Here is a 15,174-nt window from a genome sequence, read left to right as displayed (position 1 = left end):
AATAGTATTTTTAATTAAGTTTATTTTTTATTTCAATGTAAAAATTTATAAAGAAGGAATAAGTTTATAGACATACATATGCACTAGTCTGGTCACTTAAAAATAACACTTGAGGCAAAACGCATATGACCCTATAGTATTGCATCATAAACTGTAATGCATTATCGCCTTCTTCCCTTTTCCCTACGTAGCAGAGAAGTGGGGACTACCTACTATTCACTCGAGTGAATTTTAAGTATTCCTGGTTAAGTATACATTACTAAAATACATGAAAAACGTAGCTTGTAGAAAGAAACCGATTTCGGGTTTGAAATTAGTGACGTAACAATATTTAAGATACGTTCAGAAATCTTACTCAACAGAAGAAAAAAAAAATCGTTCCCCCGTATAATTGATTTATGCACTACAACTGGCAAATCATTCAAATTTTCATGATAATACCTGATTACGAGGTGATGATGTTTTTAATGATGGAAATAAACAAGTTTAGTTAATGTTTTCAGGTTTTCATCATCACATGGGAAAAACTTCCATGAAGAATGAAATAAAAATACAAATAAACAATTAAAGTTTGCAGCAATGACAATAACAATATTTAAATAATTTACTTATTGAAGGCTTCATTAACACTTTTACTTTTAATAATTTGTTTATTGCATATTTTTTAGATATGGCAACAATTTGATTTTCACTTTTCATAAAAGTGCTTTCCTTTTATAATTAGAAAAACTAATAAATGTTCACCTAAATATTCAAATGCCTTAAATTATATTTCTGTGAAAATTAAATTAATTTTTCTGATTAAGTAATTTGGTAATCAAATAAATAAACAAATGAATAAAAAATGAAATAATTAAGCAATCAAAATAAAAAAAATAAAGCAGGAATAACAATATATGAATGGAAGCAAATAATAAGCAAAAGAAAAAAAAAATAGATGAAATAATATGCTTATTTTAAAAAGCATTTTATTTATTTATTTATTTATTTATTAACTTATTTATTTATTAACTTATTTATTTATTTATTCATTGTATATTTGAATTTTTAAAAGATGCATAAAAAAATTTAAAACTGTAATATAAAACGTTTCAAATCAATTAATTTTAAATTTAATTCTTTTAAGCAGATAAAAGAAAGAAATGCTTGTAAACTAATGGCCGATAAAATTCAGCATAAAAAATAAGAGAAGATAATATAATGCAAATGTCCATTGAGATTTTATTATTCCTCTTTTTCGTATAATTCCTAAATCAATTATATTTAATATCTGCTTATTTTTCACTATTTGGAGTTATCTTAAATTAGTTTTATGGAAAATCATTGAAATATTTACGAAACAACGGCTTTGTTAGAAAAAAATGCACCTTTTATAAACTTATTCTTTGAAACAAATCTACAAATCATTTAATTCCCGAGAGAATCGCCAATTTGGCGTTCAGCTGTCAAAGCGGTTGGCGAGTAGATTGATGTCAGCAACCCTGCAGTTTCGAGTTCGTGCTCGATGTGATCGGTCGTATGAAGCAGAGCACACTTCGCGAGAAGAAACGCGTTTAGCGAGGCAAACGCGCATCCTCTTCCCCGCTGTTGTGAACGATCACACGGGGAGCGAGAGAATAACAATTTCGAATGGTTCAACAGGAGAATAGCAGCACAATGGGAGAAGAACGGACTTCCACGTGTGCGGAAAAGAAAAATTATGAAGTCGTGAGTTCATGTCGACACAGACATTCCAGCGTAATTTCTTCATGTTCTGAGGATGCTGAAAGTGAATCGACTTCAGCCGGATATCCTTCGACTCAGGATGAGGAAAGAGATGAAGAGTTTGAGTACGGCCCTGGTATCGTTAGCAAATTGAAAACTCGGTATCTAAGCATTGCCTTAAAGCAAAATCGTGGAACAAATATGAGGAGATCATGCAGTATGGAAAATCTCTTAGACCAGGACAGATCTCCGAAAGTGAATGGTGTCGATTTGCGTTTGGCAGTGAATGGTGTAGGAAATGGTGTTAAAAGCGAGTCAGCTATAGGGAATTTGAAGCGCGCTAAAAGTATGGACACATTGTTGATGGATTTAAATCCTACATCTGTAAAAGAGCTAATGAATGGTGATGACAAAAAGGTACCGAAAATAATACGTAAAGTGGATGGTGGTTTAAATCGTACAGTGCCCATGATTTGCGACGAAGAGTTGCCCAAGCCAGATACCGTGAAGACCTACAAGCGGATGTTCGAGCCAGCTGAGTCTAGAAGGGGCTCTCATTGTAGGAGACCTCCTGTTCTGAGAGCTAGTGCAAAGTCTTCAGCTCTGGCAGCATCGAAGAATAATGGAATCTTGTCAAGTCAGAGTGCCAAAGTTAATGGAACGTCTTTGAAAAATAAACTGAGTGCCAAACAACCGCCAGCAGTGAAAGCTCAATCAAATGTTTCAGCTGTTAATGGCATTAACGGAGTTGCAAAGAAGCCTTGTGTGAAAGATCTCACTAGACCAGCTTACAACGGATGCCATGTCGTGAAAGCCAGTCCCGTTAAACTGATTAGTAGTCCACTAGAGAATAAGAACATGGAGAAAGAACTAAATAATAAAAACCTTCTTCTTAATATTAGGGATATTCACGTACCCTCAAAGCCAGATGTAATCTGCAACGGTAGTTTAAAACATAAAGATAATTCTAAAATTATACCGGATAAAATAACAAATAGCATAAAAGAAAGCAATGGCATAATTAATTCTAAACCTAAGGTACCCCCCAATAAACCATCTCTTAAGCCACCCAAAATACTTCCTAAAGTACATTTAGAAAATGGCGTCAAGGAATTGCCATCAAAAATCAAACCAAGTTCAATAAATGGATACCTTAAAGCACCAGAACCAATAAAGAAGGAGAGCAACCCTATTCAGGAGTCAAAAATAAAAGAAGAGAAACAAATACTCGCTGAAAACAAAATCGTTGAAGAATACAAGCCTCATGAAGTCTCAAAAATAAAGAATGGACTCGATTGTAAACAAACAAATGGATTTGTTACTGATAAATCTCCTCCTTCCATTTGTGATATTCCCACATTAGACAAACCAGCTCAAGAGATGAAAATTGATGCTGTGCAAGTTACACCTGACAATCAAAAAATAAGTGCGAAAACTGAAACTGTGGATACACCCGTCAAAATTGAACCTAAACCTGTAAAAAAATTAGCCCCCAGCCCACCTTCAACGTCTATGGTGTTTGACTTTCGTGGTAAAGATGTGGTTCCTCACGTAGCTGTGCTACCAACACCGTTTGGATGCAAATCCTTGCATCCCAAAAAGCGGCCAATTTTAATTGATGGCAAAACAGCGCCAAATGGAAATGGCGTTGCAACAGACGATGAGGACGAAGACTTTGTGGATTATAGTGTACCACCCCCCAGTGGAGTAATATTCGAAGGAGAAAATATTAAAATTGGCCGTGGCTCTATACTGTCTACCAGGAATAAAGACGTAAGTAATAAAATTTATTTTGGATTAGAATACATATTTCGTATAAAGTATTTTCAAACTACGTAATAGTTTAATAATAGTATGATATATATATATATATATATATATATATATAAAGATTTCTTAATAAAAGTAGTAAGATAGTTATATAGTCTACCAGAAAAAATCTGCCAAATGGTTAATCATAATAAAATTAAGGATAAGGGAAATTAAAAATAAGTCATCCTAAAAACTGTCTAAAACTCTTTACCTGGAATTTTATAACAAAACATTTAAATCCAAATACACTGAAGAGTTTTTTATTTTATGAATATTTTGTTGTCTGTTCGTAGAAGTACTCTTATTGTTACAACTATTATAATGTTTTTTATTCTAAATGCTCAACTACGTTTTCTTAATTTTGAACGAAGAATGAAAAAAAAAATTAATGATAGCTTTTTTGAGGACTAAAAGAAAAAATTCCTGAAATTATTATCTTTTTACAGTACGTTCAAAAATTTAAAAGAGTAAATGTTATTTTAAAGCCATTTTTTAAAAAAAATACTGAAACTTAATAATGTTCAGGTTTGAATTGCAGTTGTAATATGAAACGATTCTTCTTTCCTTTCTTACAATTACGAGTAAAAACAAGTTTGATTAATTTTTAAAATTTTTCAGAATTTTAATTTGATGAGAATGTTGTTCTCTTAAAATATTTAAAACATTTTATAGCAATAACTATCTTACAACAACGTTTAAATTTCAATTTTATACTGATAATAAGTTTAAGTCTTTTTTTCTTCTTCTTTTTGTTATAAATATTACTTCAACATTCAGAGATTTGTTACGCAAGAATAAAAAATGTAAAAACGAGCATATTGAAAAAAATAAAAAATAAATGAAGCAACTTATGATAGGATTTGCAAACAAAAGTTTATTAAAGTAACGAATTTAGTTTCCTTTTTACTGTCACTTTCTAAAAAATTTAAGGTCGGCGGGTATCTTTATTTATTCTTTTGATATTATGTTCAAATAATTTACGCGAGGTTCTATAATACGTATTTCGAAGCAAATGCTTTGATGACAAGAGGTAAAAAGGTACATATACTTTCTCTTTAATTTGCTTCCTTTTTCGTTTTTGCTTACTTTTTCAGTCCAACATAGTTTTTAGCATAACTTACTTCATAACATGATCTTGAACTATTTTACCATTATTTTGGCACAGTATAGCCGCATCCCGTTCTTGTGGTAATAAAATCTGCATTTAATTTAATCCACATTAATTAAAATAAATGATATCTTAATCTTGATCTGAAATCAAAAATCTCCGATTTTGCACGGTAATAAATTTCCCTTAAGGTAGCTTAATCGATTATTCATATTATCGATATTTTCACAATTTCAATGTAATATAAATAGTTGGAGAGTAACGCTTAAAATGACAATATAAAATGTTTTAATCGTTAAAATACTAGTCCCATAATCAACTGCATTAATGGCTTAGTTTTATTATAATCGACACAATTTTTTTCATTTTCCGAGAAAAACGATATAATTTCGGCTGCCACAGCTGTTAACCGTCTTAATGCTAATGCATACCTGCCAACTTTTACGCATTTGGCGTAAAATTTTATTTTTATATTTAAAGTGGTAGTAAATATATACTATGTTTTCTTTTATAAATAAAATTCTTAAATGATTTTCATCACCACTATTCCTAGAAAAATTAAGCATATATATTAATATGTGTCACTATCATGGTAGGCAAATTAAGCTTTCTCAAATACAACGTATTTTTTTGATTAAAATTAAAATTTTTATTCTATTTTAATACCACTGGNAAAATGTTTTAATCGTTAAAATAGTCCCATAATCAACTGCATTAATGGCTTAGTTTTATTATAATCGACACAATTTTTTTCATTTTCCGAGAAAAACGATATAATTTCTGCTGCTATAGCTGTTAACCGCCTTAATGCTAATGTGTTTCTTTCTCGGAGCATGTCTCTTTTTCAAAATGACAAAAACTGGTAACCCTATTCTTACATTATCAGTATTAATATTGAAATAGCATGATTCCTATCTTCTAAATTATTTTAAAAATACTGAAATCATTATTGAGCTGGAAATGATTCCATTGCTGTATTTTTAAACCAAATTGGTTGGTAATTGGAAGAAATATGTAATCACATATAAACTTTCATAATTTTTTTATAAAGCTGGTCATTTATTATCATAAAATACGAGCCCGGTGAGTTAACGGTTAATACGTAAACCCCAGAGATGCCAGCTTGCCTCGGACAGCAAATATATATTTTAAAGTGGTAGTTTATCAGTTGGCATTTCTGTAACCTACAGCCCCTGAATTAGATAAGCCGACTTATCATTTATTGTTGGAGCAAAGAGCTAACATAGGCACAGCGAATAAATATTTTCAAGTGGTAGTTTATTAATTGTAATTCTTGGTTTAATAAGTTCGATTTAGGAGATTTTAATCCACCACTTTTTCTAAACAATGCGTAGGCTTATATAATTCATCACTTTATGGTACTTATTACATGCTTTACATTTTAAAAAGCAAGCAAATATTGTCAACTATTCGCAAAATTTACTTTGTAGTTATTTACCGTTTCTTAAATTATTTTGGCATGTCCAGAGCAGTTGGCATCTCTGTAGTAACATAACTAGTACTAACGTAACGTTAACTTGTGAACTTGTTTGCTCCAATATTGCTTAATAGGTCAGCTCTGATAGTTTAGGAGCCTTACATCAGGCTAGAGCCCCTGAATTAGACAGGCCGACTTATCATTTATTGTTGGAGCAAAGAGCTAACATAAGCACAGCGAATAAATATTTTCAAGTGGTAGTTTATTAATTGTAATTCTTGGTTTAATAAGTTCGATTTAGGAGATTTTAATCCACCACTTTTTCTAAACAATGCGTAGGCTTATATAATTCATCACTTTATGGTACTTATTACATGCTTTACATTTTAAAAAGCAAGCAAATATTGTCACTTATTTGAAAAATTTACTTTGTAGTTATTTACCGTTTTTTAAATTATTTTGGAGTGTCCAGAGCAGTTGGCATCTCTGTAATAACATAAGCACAATACTAACATAACGTTAACTAGCGAACTTGTTTGCTCCAATATTGCTTGATAGGTCAGCTCTGATAGTATAGGAGCCTTATTGTAACCCATTCCATTATTGCCTAATCATAGAAAGTAGTCTAAATATAACTAATCGTAATATATGGTCTTCATCGGACTTCATTCAATAGTAATAGTCATACCCTCCAACTTATGAGGATTTTGAAAATAATTCTTTCTAGTGGTAGCGAACCAAAGTAGAAATTTTTAAAGCAAATGGATCTCTCATAAAACTTTTATCAGAACTTAAGAATCTAGCCATATGGCATGAACTTTTATAAGTAATAGTGGACAAGTTACGCTAAAATTAATTTTTTTAAAATATTAAGACATTAATTTTGCTACCGTCTGAAAAGAAGATTTCTGAAACTACGGAAATTCCGTAGCAGTTGGAGGCTATGGAACTTACGTTTAACTATCAGGAGCTTTTTTTAAGGTACCGCTTTAACATTCAGAGGTCTGAAAAGGTAAATTTCTGTATCGATTACAAAATTTGGCTGAATTAGTGGATATTTCTCTATGTTCCCGACAGACTCGAAGCACTGTGATCCGACTACAGATGCAAGCATAAAAACTTCTCTTATTAAAATATATATGATAGACAAAATTATCTTGTTTGTGCAAATCAAATCCCGAAAATGAGAGACTTCTGCAGCCACTGTTTTTCTTTGTTTTTAAAAAAAAATTCTTTTTAAAAATAACGCTTGGCTTATATGGTCTAAATTGAACTTAAAACCTGAAAAGTATATATTAGTAGCAAAAGTTTTTCATTCAGAGTAAACTTCAGATATTTCTCCCCACCATAATACTTGAACAATTTAAAATGTAATTTGTACCAATAACGAAATATTCGTGCAAGTTTTAAGAATGAAATAATAATGAAAACCAAAGGGCAAGAATCTCGTGTAGATGCTACGGAAAATCCAAAACTGTTGAAGGGCAAGGATTTTAGATAACCATAATTTTTTAATTTAAGTATCTAACAGAAGAAAATCTCCATTTATTTAAACGCTATTATCCTATCATTTAATACACGGGCAGTCTCGTTCGCCCAGATACATTTTGATGATGATGACAATTAACCCGTGTGTTAGCCTTTTAAAAAGTTCACAAATTTTACCGAAAATCTACCGTTTTTGAATGTATTTTATGTATCCGGTGCAGTTGGCATCTCCGTGCATATTGCTAAACATTTTACATGTATGCCAACTTGCTCCGGACTGCAAAAAAATATTTTAAAGTGGTAGTTTATCAATTGTGAATCTTGGTTTAATAAATTCAATGGAGTAGATTTTTATCGGCCACTATTTTTAATTAATTCGTAGAGTTATATAATTCACCACTTTTAGAGATGCCAACTTCATAAAAGCAACTCCATTGCCTGCTTACCTCATTGCTCAACCAAAACTGTTCAAAAATTCCAGATGAATGGGATAGGGGCCGCTTCGCGGCCCAGGTGCCCAGTAAAATCTAAACACTAGGACTAGAGATGCCAACTTGCTCCGAACAGCAAATATGTATTTCAAAGTGGTAGTTTATTTAATGTGATTCTTGGTTTAATAAATTCAATTAAGTAGATTTTTATCTACCACTATTTCTAAGTAATTCGAAGGCTTATATAATTTACCGCTTTATAGCAATTATATTCCTGCCAACTCTTCCGGATTTTCCGGAAGATTTTATTTTCATATTTAAAGTGGTAGCAATACTCAGGTTATTCCAATCAACTTTCTGAACTTTAATGATAATTATAAATGAGTTTGACCACCACTACACATAAATGATTATAATAAATATATGAAAGCATAATAATCCATGCGCAAGCGAATTTCAACGGGATCAAAACATAAATATATTTATGAGTCAGATTGTTTTTCGTTTATTGTTTTACAACCACTCTGAAAATCCATTCTCGGAAAGAGAGAAAGTTGGCAGGTATGCATTTATGTCATGCTATACCTTTTAAAAAGCAAGCAAAAATAGTCAAATATTTGCTTTGTAGCCTTGTAGTTATTTACCGTTTTTTTAAAATTATTTTGGCTTGTGCGGAGCAGTTGTTATACCTTTTAAAAAGCAAGCAAAAATGGTCTAATGTTTGCAAAATTATGTGGTAGTTATATTAACTGTTCTTTTAATTATTTAGGCGTATCCGGAGCAGTTACATACCCTCCAACTGCTACGGAATTTCGGTAGTTTCAGAAATCTTCTTTTCAGACGGTAGCAAAACTAATGTCTTAATATTGGTATNAAATTTTAAAAAAAATTAATTTTAGCGTAACTTGTCCACTATTACTTATAAAAGTGCAGGCCAAATAGCTATATTCTTTAGTTCTGATAAAAGTTTTATGAGAGATCCATTTGCGTTAAAAATTTCTACTTTGGTTCGCTACCACTGGAAATAATTATTTTCAAAATGCTCATAAGTTGGAGGGTATGCAGTTAGCCTCTTTGATTTAATTACAGAGAATTAAGATACCGCATTCCTTCAAGCAATAATATATGATATTATTGCTTGAAGGAATGCGGTATCTTAATTCAATATGCTTTAGATTTAAAATATATTGTGGTACAGTAATTGAAAGGAATTTGTAGTCAAATAAAATAATTCTACAAATTAGATAAAAACATAAGTTATTATTCTCTATTTTAATTTGTTTCAGAACGTTGCCCCAAATCTGCAATACTCTAAATATAAAACTTCGCCAAATTTCAAGACATGGTTTAAAATCGCAGTTTAACATTTTTTCCCCCTTTAGTCTGCCAGCAATCTTTGCGGCTTACATTTCTTTTCCTTTTTCTTCTTTTTATGTCTTTATAAATTTTAACACGTTATCTCGTAAAATAATTTTCGAAAAGATAAGTTAAAGATAAAAAGTAAAACCCACACAAAACCGACATGGATAGACAGCTGTCATTGTTAAATAAGATAACGTCGATTCAAGTTGAAATAACATTGATGTTAGAACATCAAATGTAAATATATGAATGAATTTTTTAAAAAAATAAAGAAAAAAAGAAGATAAAATTGGTGGGAATAGTATTAAAATGCTAATACTAAATAATTTATTTTTCTTAATCAAACGCAGTGATTTCTATCCTAAAAGCCGTTTAATATGTTGATGATGAACAATAGGGGTACAAAACTAAGTAATAAAAAATTAATTTCATAATTAATTTGGTCAGAGTAAAAATTAATTGGAGGAAAATTTATACAAAAAAATACTGCATCGCTATTAGCACCCTTAATTCAGGTTTGCAGAAGTCGGAAAAGCTAAAAAACTTGTGACAATTGTTTAATGAGGTTATCTTAAATTTTGAAGGCTTTTTCGCGTAAATTTTAGTAATTCCGTTTGTCAGTCATAACACTGATATTTAACATATATATTTTGAAACGAACAATAGTTAGTAAAATGAATCAAAATATTTCTACCCAACTTACCACAAACAATAAAGAAATTGTTAGATTATGAATTAACACCTGGTTAGCTCTACTGATTTAAAAACCTCACCTATCCTACTCGTGTATATCATCCTTATAAAGGAATGATTCTTCTTATGAGAAAAGTAAAAGTGGTAGAATAAATGTTTCATTTATGAGATTTTATTTTGCTGCAGCAAACTTATTCTGACTATCATAAAATTTTAACAGGTTTAAGGGGTTTCAATTATCGACTCTGACAACCAATCAAAAGCTGCCTCACATACCTGCCAACTTTCACTCCTTCCGAGAATGGATTTTCAGAGTGGTTGTAAAACAATAACCGAAAATCAATCTGATTCAAAAATATATTTATATTTTGATCCCGTTGACATTTGCTTGCGTAAAGATTATTATGCTTTCATATACTTATTGTAATTATTTATATGTAGTGGTGGTTAGACTCATCTATAATTATCATTATAATTCAAAAAGTTAATTGGAATAACCTGAGTATTGCTACCACTTTAAATATGAAAATAAAATCTTCCGGAAAATCCGTAGAGTTGGCAGGTATGGCCTCATGCTATAACCTTAGACATTGTGTTTTATATACTTGTCAATTGGTATTTAATATTTATAGTGGTAGTTACGTCACACTATAAATAGTTATATTTGGATCATACATATGTGATAGGTGACTGAAAGGAATACTAATTTGTTATAGACAAATATGTACTGCCACTTTTTCAGATAGGAGTTTTTCATACACATATACTTGCTAACTCTTCCGGATTTTCCGAAAGATTTTATTTTCNAAGTTTTAATTTCATTTTAATACCACTGGGAAAAATGATAATGGATGGGATTAAAAGTTGGCAGGTTGACTATAATAAAATTTTAACAGGTTTAGGGGGTTTCAATTATCGACTCTGACAATCAATCAAATGATACCTCAAGTTAATGTGTTTTATATACTAGTAAATTGGTATTTAATATTTTTAGTGGTAGTTACGCCACACTCTACTGCCACTTTTTCAGATAGGAGTTTTTTATACACATATATATTTGCCTATTTTAAATTTTTCTGAAAATAGATTTTGCTAACGGTTGTAAAACATTTCCCGAATTACAAACTTACTTAAAATCATATTTATTCTTTGACCAGGTTGAAGCATGTTTTTGTTGGGGTTTTCCCCATTTATGAATTACTTATTATTATTTGATACATTTCTTGTAATTATTTCGATGTAGTGGTGATCAAACTCATTTATAATTATTATTATAATTCAAAAAGTTTATTGGAATAATATGAGTTTCGCTACCACTTTAAATATACAAATAAAATTTTCCGAGAAAACCAGAAAAGTTGGCATACATATATATTAAAAGCCTGGGCTTAAATGGGTTAAGAAATCATGTCATTGTCATTTTCTTTTTAAATTTAAATCTTTGCTAGAAGACAAATAAGTGCTATAATTTTTTTGAATGTAAGTTTGATTAAAAACCCGAAAGAAGAGAATAAGTGTGGAACGCGGAAGAGTGTAGTGTGCAGCTGTGGCGCCATTTCGCATGGAAAAGGATGTGTTACGCCTTTCATTTATAACTTGTTAATACAGAAATCAATGAAACAATGCAATTTGAACTAATACTTGGGTTTTGTTTGAACCTTGGGAATTTACTACGTAAATATCGGAATAGCGGCTTTTAACTTCGAATTCATACACTATTTGCTTATAGTTGCGTAGTTGCCAACATTTGCTGTCTGCGAGAGAGATTTTTCCTTAGGTGTAGTTTTTACATGAGTCAGCATTTTAACGATCTATTCATTTCTAATAAGAGTATATCATAATAATTTAAAAATTTAGTTATAAAAAGTCATTCAGCTTATTTTATAAAATTAATTTGAATTTTATTTGTGGTAAGTATGTCTACTACCATCCGGTGTAATAAATAAAGTAAAAAACTTGTTGCTTTCTATTTCTTTTTATTTATCAAATCTATTTTATGAATGCTACAAACTGCATACAAAAGGAAACATATTTTACAACTTTTGATACATTTCCTAAAAAATTGGCATATTATCACCAATTTTATTCAAACGTCTTCACCAGAGTTGAAGTAAATAAAGAATGTATATGAAATTAAAAGTGGGGAAAAAATGGTTATTATACATACTACGGCCATTGAAAGAGTAAAATTGGCAGTTTCAACAGTCTGGATCTCTTTTAATTTTACAAGTTCTTAAAATCAAACTTATACTATCAAATATAAAAAAAAAATGTCTACCACTTTAAATATAAAATCTCTTTTAATTTTTTGCACTCTGCGCACTTTAACCCTGGGGACGGGTGATTCAGAAAAGCACTAGTACAAAATCTGAATCAAGTTGTAATTCAATAAAAAACGGTAACTTAAATGTAGTCGTTGCTAATTTGACAGACTTACTTTGTTTTTACTGTAATTATTGTTAGTTTAATCATATATACAATCAATTTTAATTCAAAGTATAACTAAATAATTTTTTTTTTGAACAAAGTATTGGTGAATTAAATAAATCAAACAATTATAACTCCGCCCACACATAAACTGCTAAAGAACTACTTTGGTTACCAGTTTTATCTTTTTATTCTGATTGATACGGTTTTATGCTGGCACGTATTTGTGACAGTCGGCGTGAAAGGGTTAAAATAAGATTCAAATTAACGAAAACGCTAATTATTTGTTATTTTCGTAGCGACGCATCCTTATCCAGAATACAAAATACTTAACTTTTTTATCACTTCAATTCGCATTCCAGTTGACAAAAATTGCCACCTTAAAGTTTCAATTTCGAGATAGATGGAAGAAGGGTCGTAATCAGCCTTAGATGCCCAGATGAATTTTGATCATGATGATAATCATAAATTAAATGTCGAAATATCAAGATACTTAGGTTATAAGATACTATTGAGATATTATACTTAAAACTTTTTTGTGTTTTATTTCGAAGTGGGGACTTTTATTGTTACTTTAAAAATATCAATTCAAAAAGGTTTAAATGTTGAAAATTAGGCATTAATGAAATTTTTAGTCACAAATATAATTCTGAAACTGTTATTTTTTACGGAATAATTTCAATTTTAGGAAACTTTTTTTCTAGTGGTAGCAATTGTAATTTGTTAATATTTTAATAAATTAGATTTATTAGAAATTTTTCCATCTCTTCTTAGAAATAGTTTAAATAGATATACAAAAAGTAAGATCAGTAAGCCATGTTAATAAGCTCTGATAAAAGTCTTACGAAAATTCCATTTATTCGAAGAAATTTCTTCTCTGGTACACTACCGCTAGAAAAATAATTTTCAAATATAGTTAATCATTAATAAATTCGAATATGAGAAATTTGGCCACCGCTTTTTAAAAATAGTTTTAATAGGTATATTCATAAGTTCTCATAAAGTTTTATGAAAATTGTATTTATTGTAATAAATTTCTTCTCTGGTACACTATCGCTTGAAAAATAATTTTCAAATATTCTTAATTAGTTATTATTTACACGCTAATTTCGTGAATCGTATGAATGAATTAGTTTTAAAAGAAATTTGTCTACCTCTTCTTAAAAATAGTATGGATATATTAAATGTTAGATCATGTTCAATGTATTAAATGTAATCATGTTCATAAGCTCTGATGAAAGTCTTATAAAAATACTACTTATTTCAATAAATTTCTTCTCTGCTACACTACTGCTCGAAAATTTTTTAATTGTTAATATTATAATAAATTGTAATATTGTAAAGAATTAAAAGAAATTTGCCCAACCGTTTCTAGATACAGTTTAAATTGGTATTTTAATTATAAGATCAATCATCCATGTTTATAAAGTCTGACAAAAATTTTATGCTAATTCTATTTATTTCAATAAATTCCTTCTCTGATACACTACTGCTGGAAAAATAATTTTCAAAAATATCTAATGTTTAGAACAAAATTCAAAATTATTTCGCCAATAATGTTAAAAAATAAATACAGATTTACAAATATTTCAAACCAGTCTAGTCGATAATCCAACCGATCTTGATATTTGATTCAAACATAGTTAAAAGTAGAGAGAAAAAAAAATTCGGCCAGACGTAACGAAATAAACCTTGGAATAATTTTCCAACCTCGCCTGGAATGTGCCTGCCAAGAAGAAGGTTACGTTGCTGAATAATGTTTATTTTTCGTTTTTCATTGTTTATTTCTTTTGTTTCGTAGAATGTCATGAATGTAATTATTCAATTACCATACGAACTTTTAGTTTAAATATGGAAATCGGTCTTTATCTTTTCAGATCACGGGAGTTCACTTTACGAACCTATCATTATTTATGCAATCAACTGTAAACAAATAAATCAAGATGTTTCCTAATATAATATCAGACATATTAACTTTAATTTCTTTAAGTTTAAGTATTTTGCACTGTTCTATATATTTTGAGCACATTGATTTACGTAACTTAAATGCGAAATTTGCGATGGCAATTTTATTTACTTTTATTATAGTTTTTCCAAAGTTGCAGAATATTCTTAGTTTGTAGTTTTATTTTTAACCTAATTTTACTTAATTTTTAACGCATAAAACTATTGTTGATTGTTATGTTATTCGTTGTACGTGTTGTGTTATGTTATTTTAATTATTGATTAAAGCTTTGAGAAACTGTAAATGTCAAAGGGTAATTAAAATATTTATGACTGCATCTCAAAGGAGGGGTGCGAAGCTCTAGCGACTTAATAGAAAAAAGAAGGATTTTATTTTTACGCTTGAACTATTTATTAGTAGGGGTAAGGCAAAATAACTTTTAATCAAATTTATTAAATCATGATTCAAACATTGAAACGTAACTTTTGCTGATGGAACTTTTGATTTTGCTGTATCATCTGTTTGAATTATAACAAACCTTGTCACTCAACACAATTAAGTAACTGAAACAATAAAGGCTATTACCACCTTATATTTTACAAATAGATGCAGTAACAGATGCTACCATGCATTATAAAATAGAAACAGTTGTTGTTCTTTCTAATGAGACTTACTAATACCAGCCAGCTTGCTTAGTGAAACCAAACGAATTTAGGCAGAGGGTGCGTTNTGTTTCTTGTTTTTCAGTGGCGCCATCTATGGCCAA

The 15,174-nt window shown here is 29.9% G+C and overlaps 1 protein-coding gene across 1 annotated transcript in view; it reads left to right on the top strand.

Annotated features, from left to right (window-relative positions):
* Positions 1-1,478: 1,478 nt before the first annotated feature.
* Positions 1,479-15,174, top strand: part of LOC107456361 (protein phosphatase 1-binding protein bifocal) — a 94,086-nt gene continuing 80,390 nt past the window's right edge. The window contains exon 1 of the mRNA XM_016074224.4: positions 1,479-3,477. Within this exon, the coding sequence (XP_015929710.2) occupies positions 1,630-3,477 (1,848 nt within the window). The 5' untranslated portion in view covers positions 1,479-1,629. The remainder of the gene's footprint in view (positions 3,478-15,174) is intronic.

This window comes from Parasteatoda tepidariorum, chromosome 6 (genome assembly GCF_043381705.1).
Source record: "Parasteatoda tepidariorum isolate YZ-2023 chromosome 6, CAS_Ptep_4.0, whole genome shotgun sequence".
In the NCBI taxonomy this organism is placed as follows: domain Eukaryota; kingdom Metazoa; phylum Arthropoda; class Arachnida; order Araneae; family Theridiidae; genus Parasteatoda; species Parasteatoda tepidariorum.
This window is presented reverse-complemented; position numbering and strand designations above follow the sequence as displayed.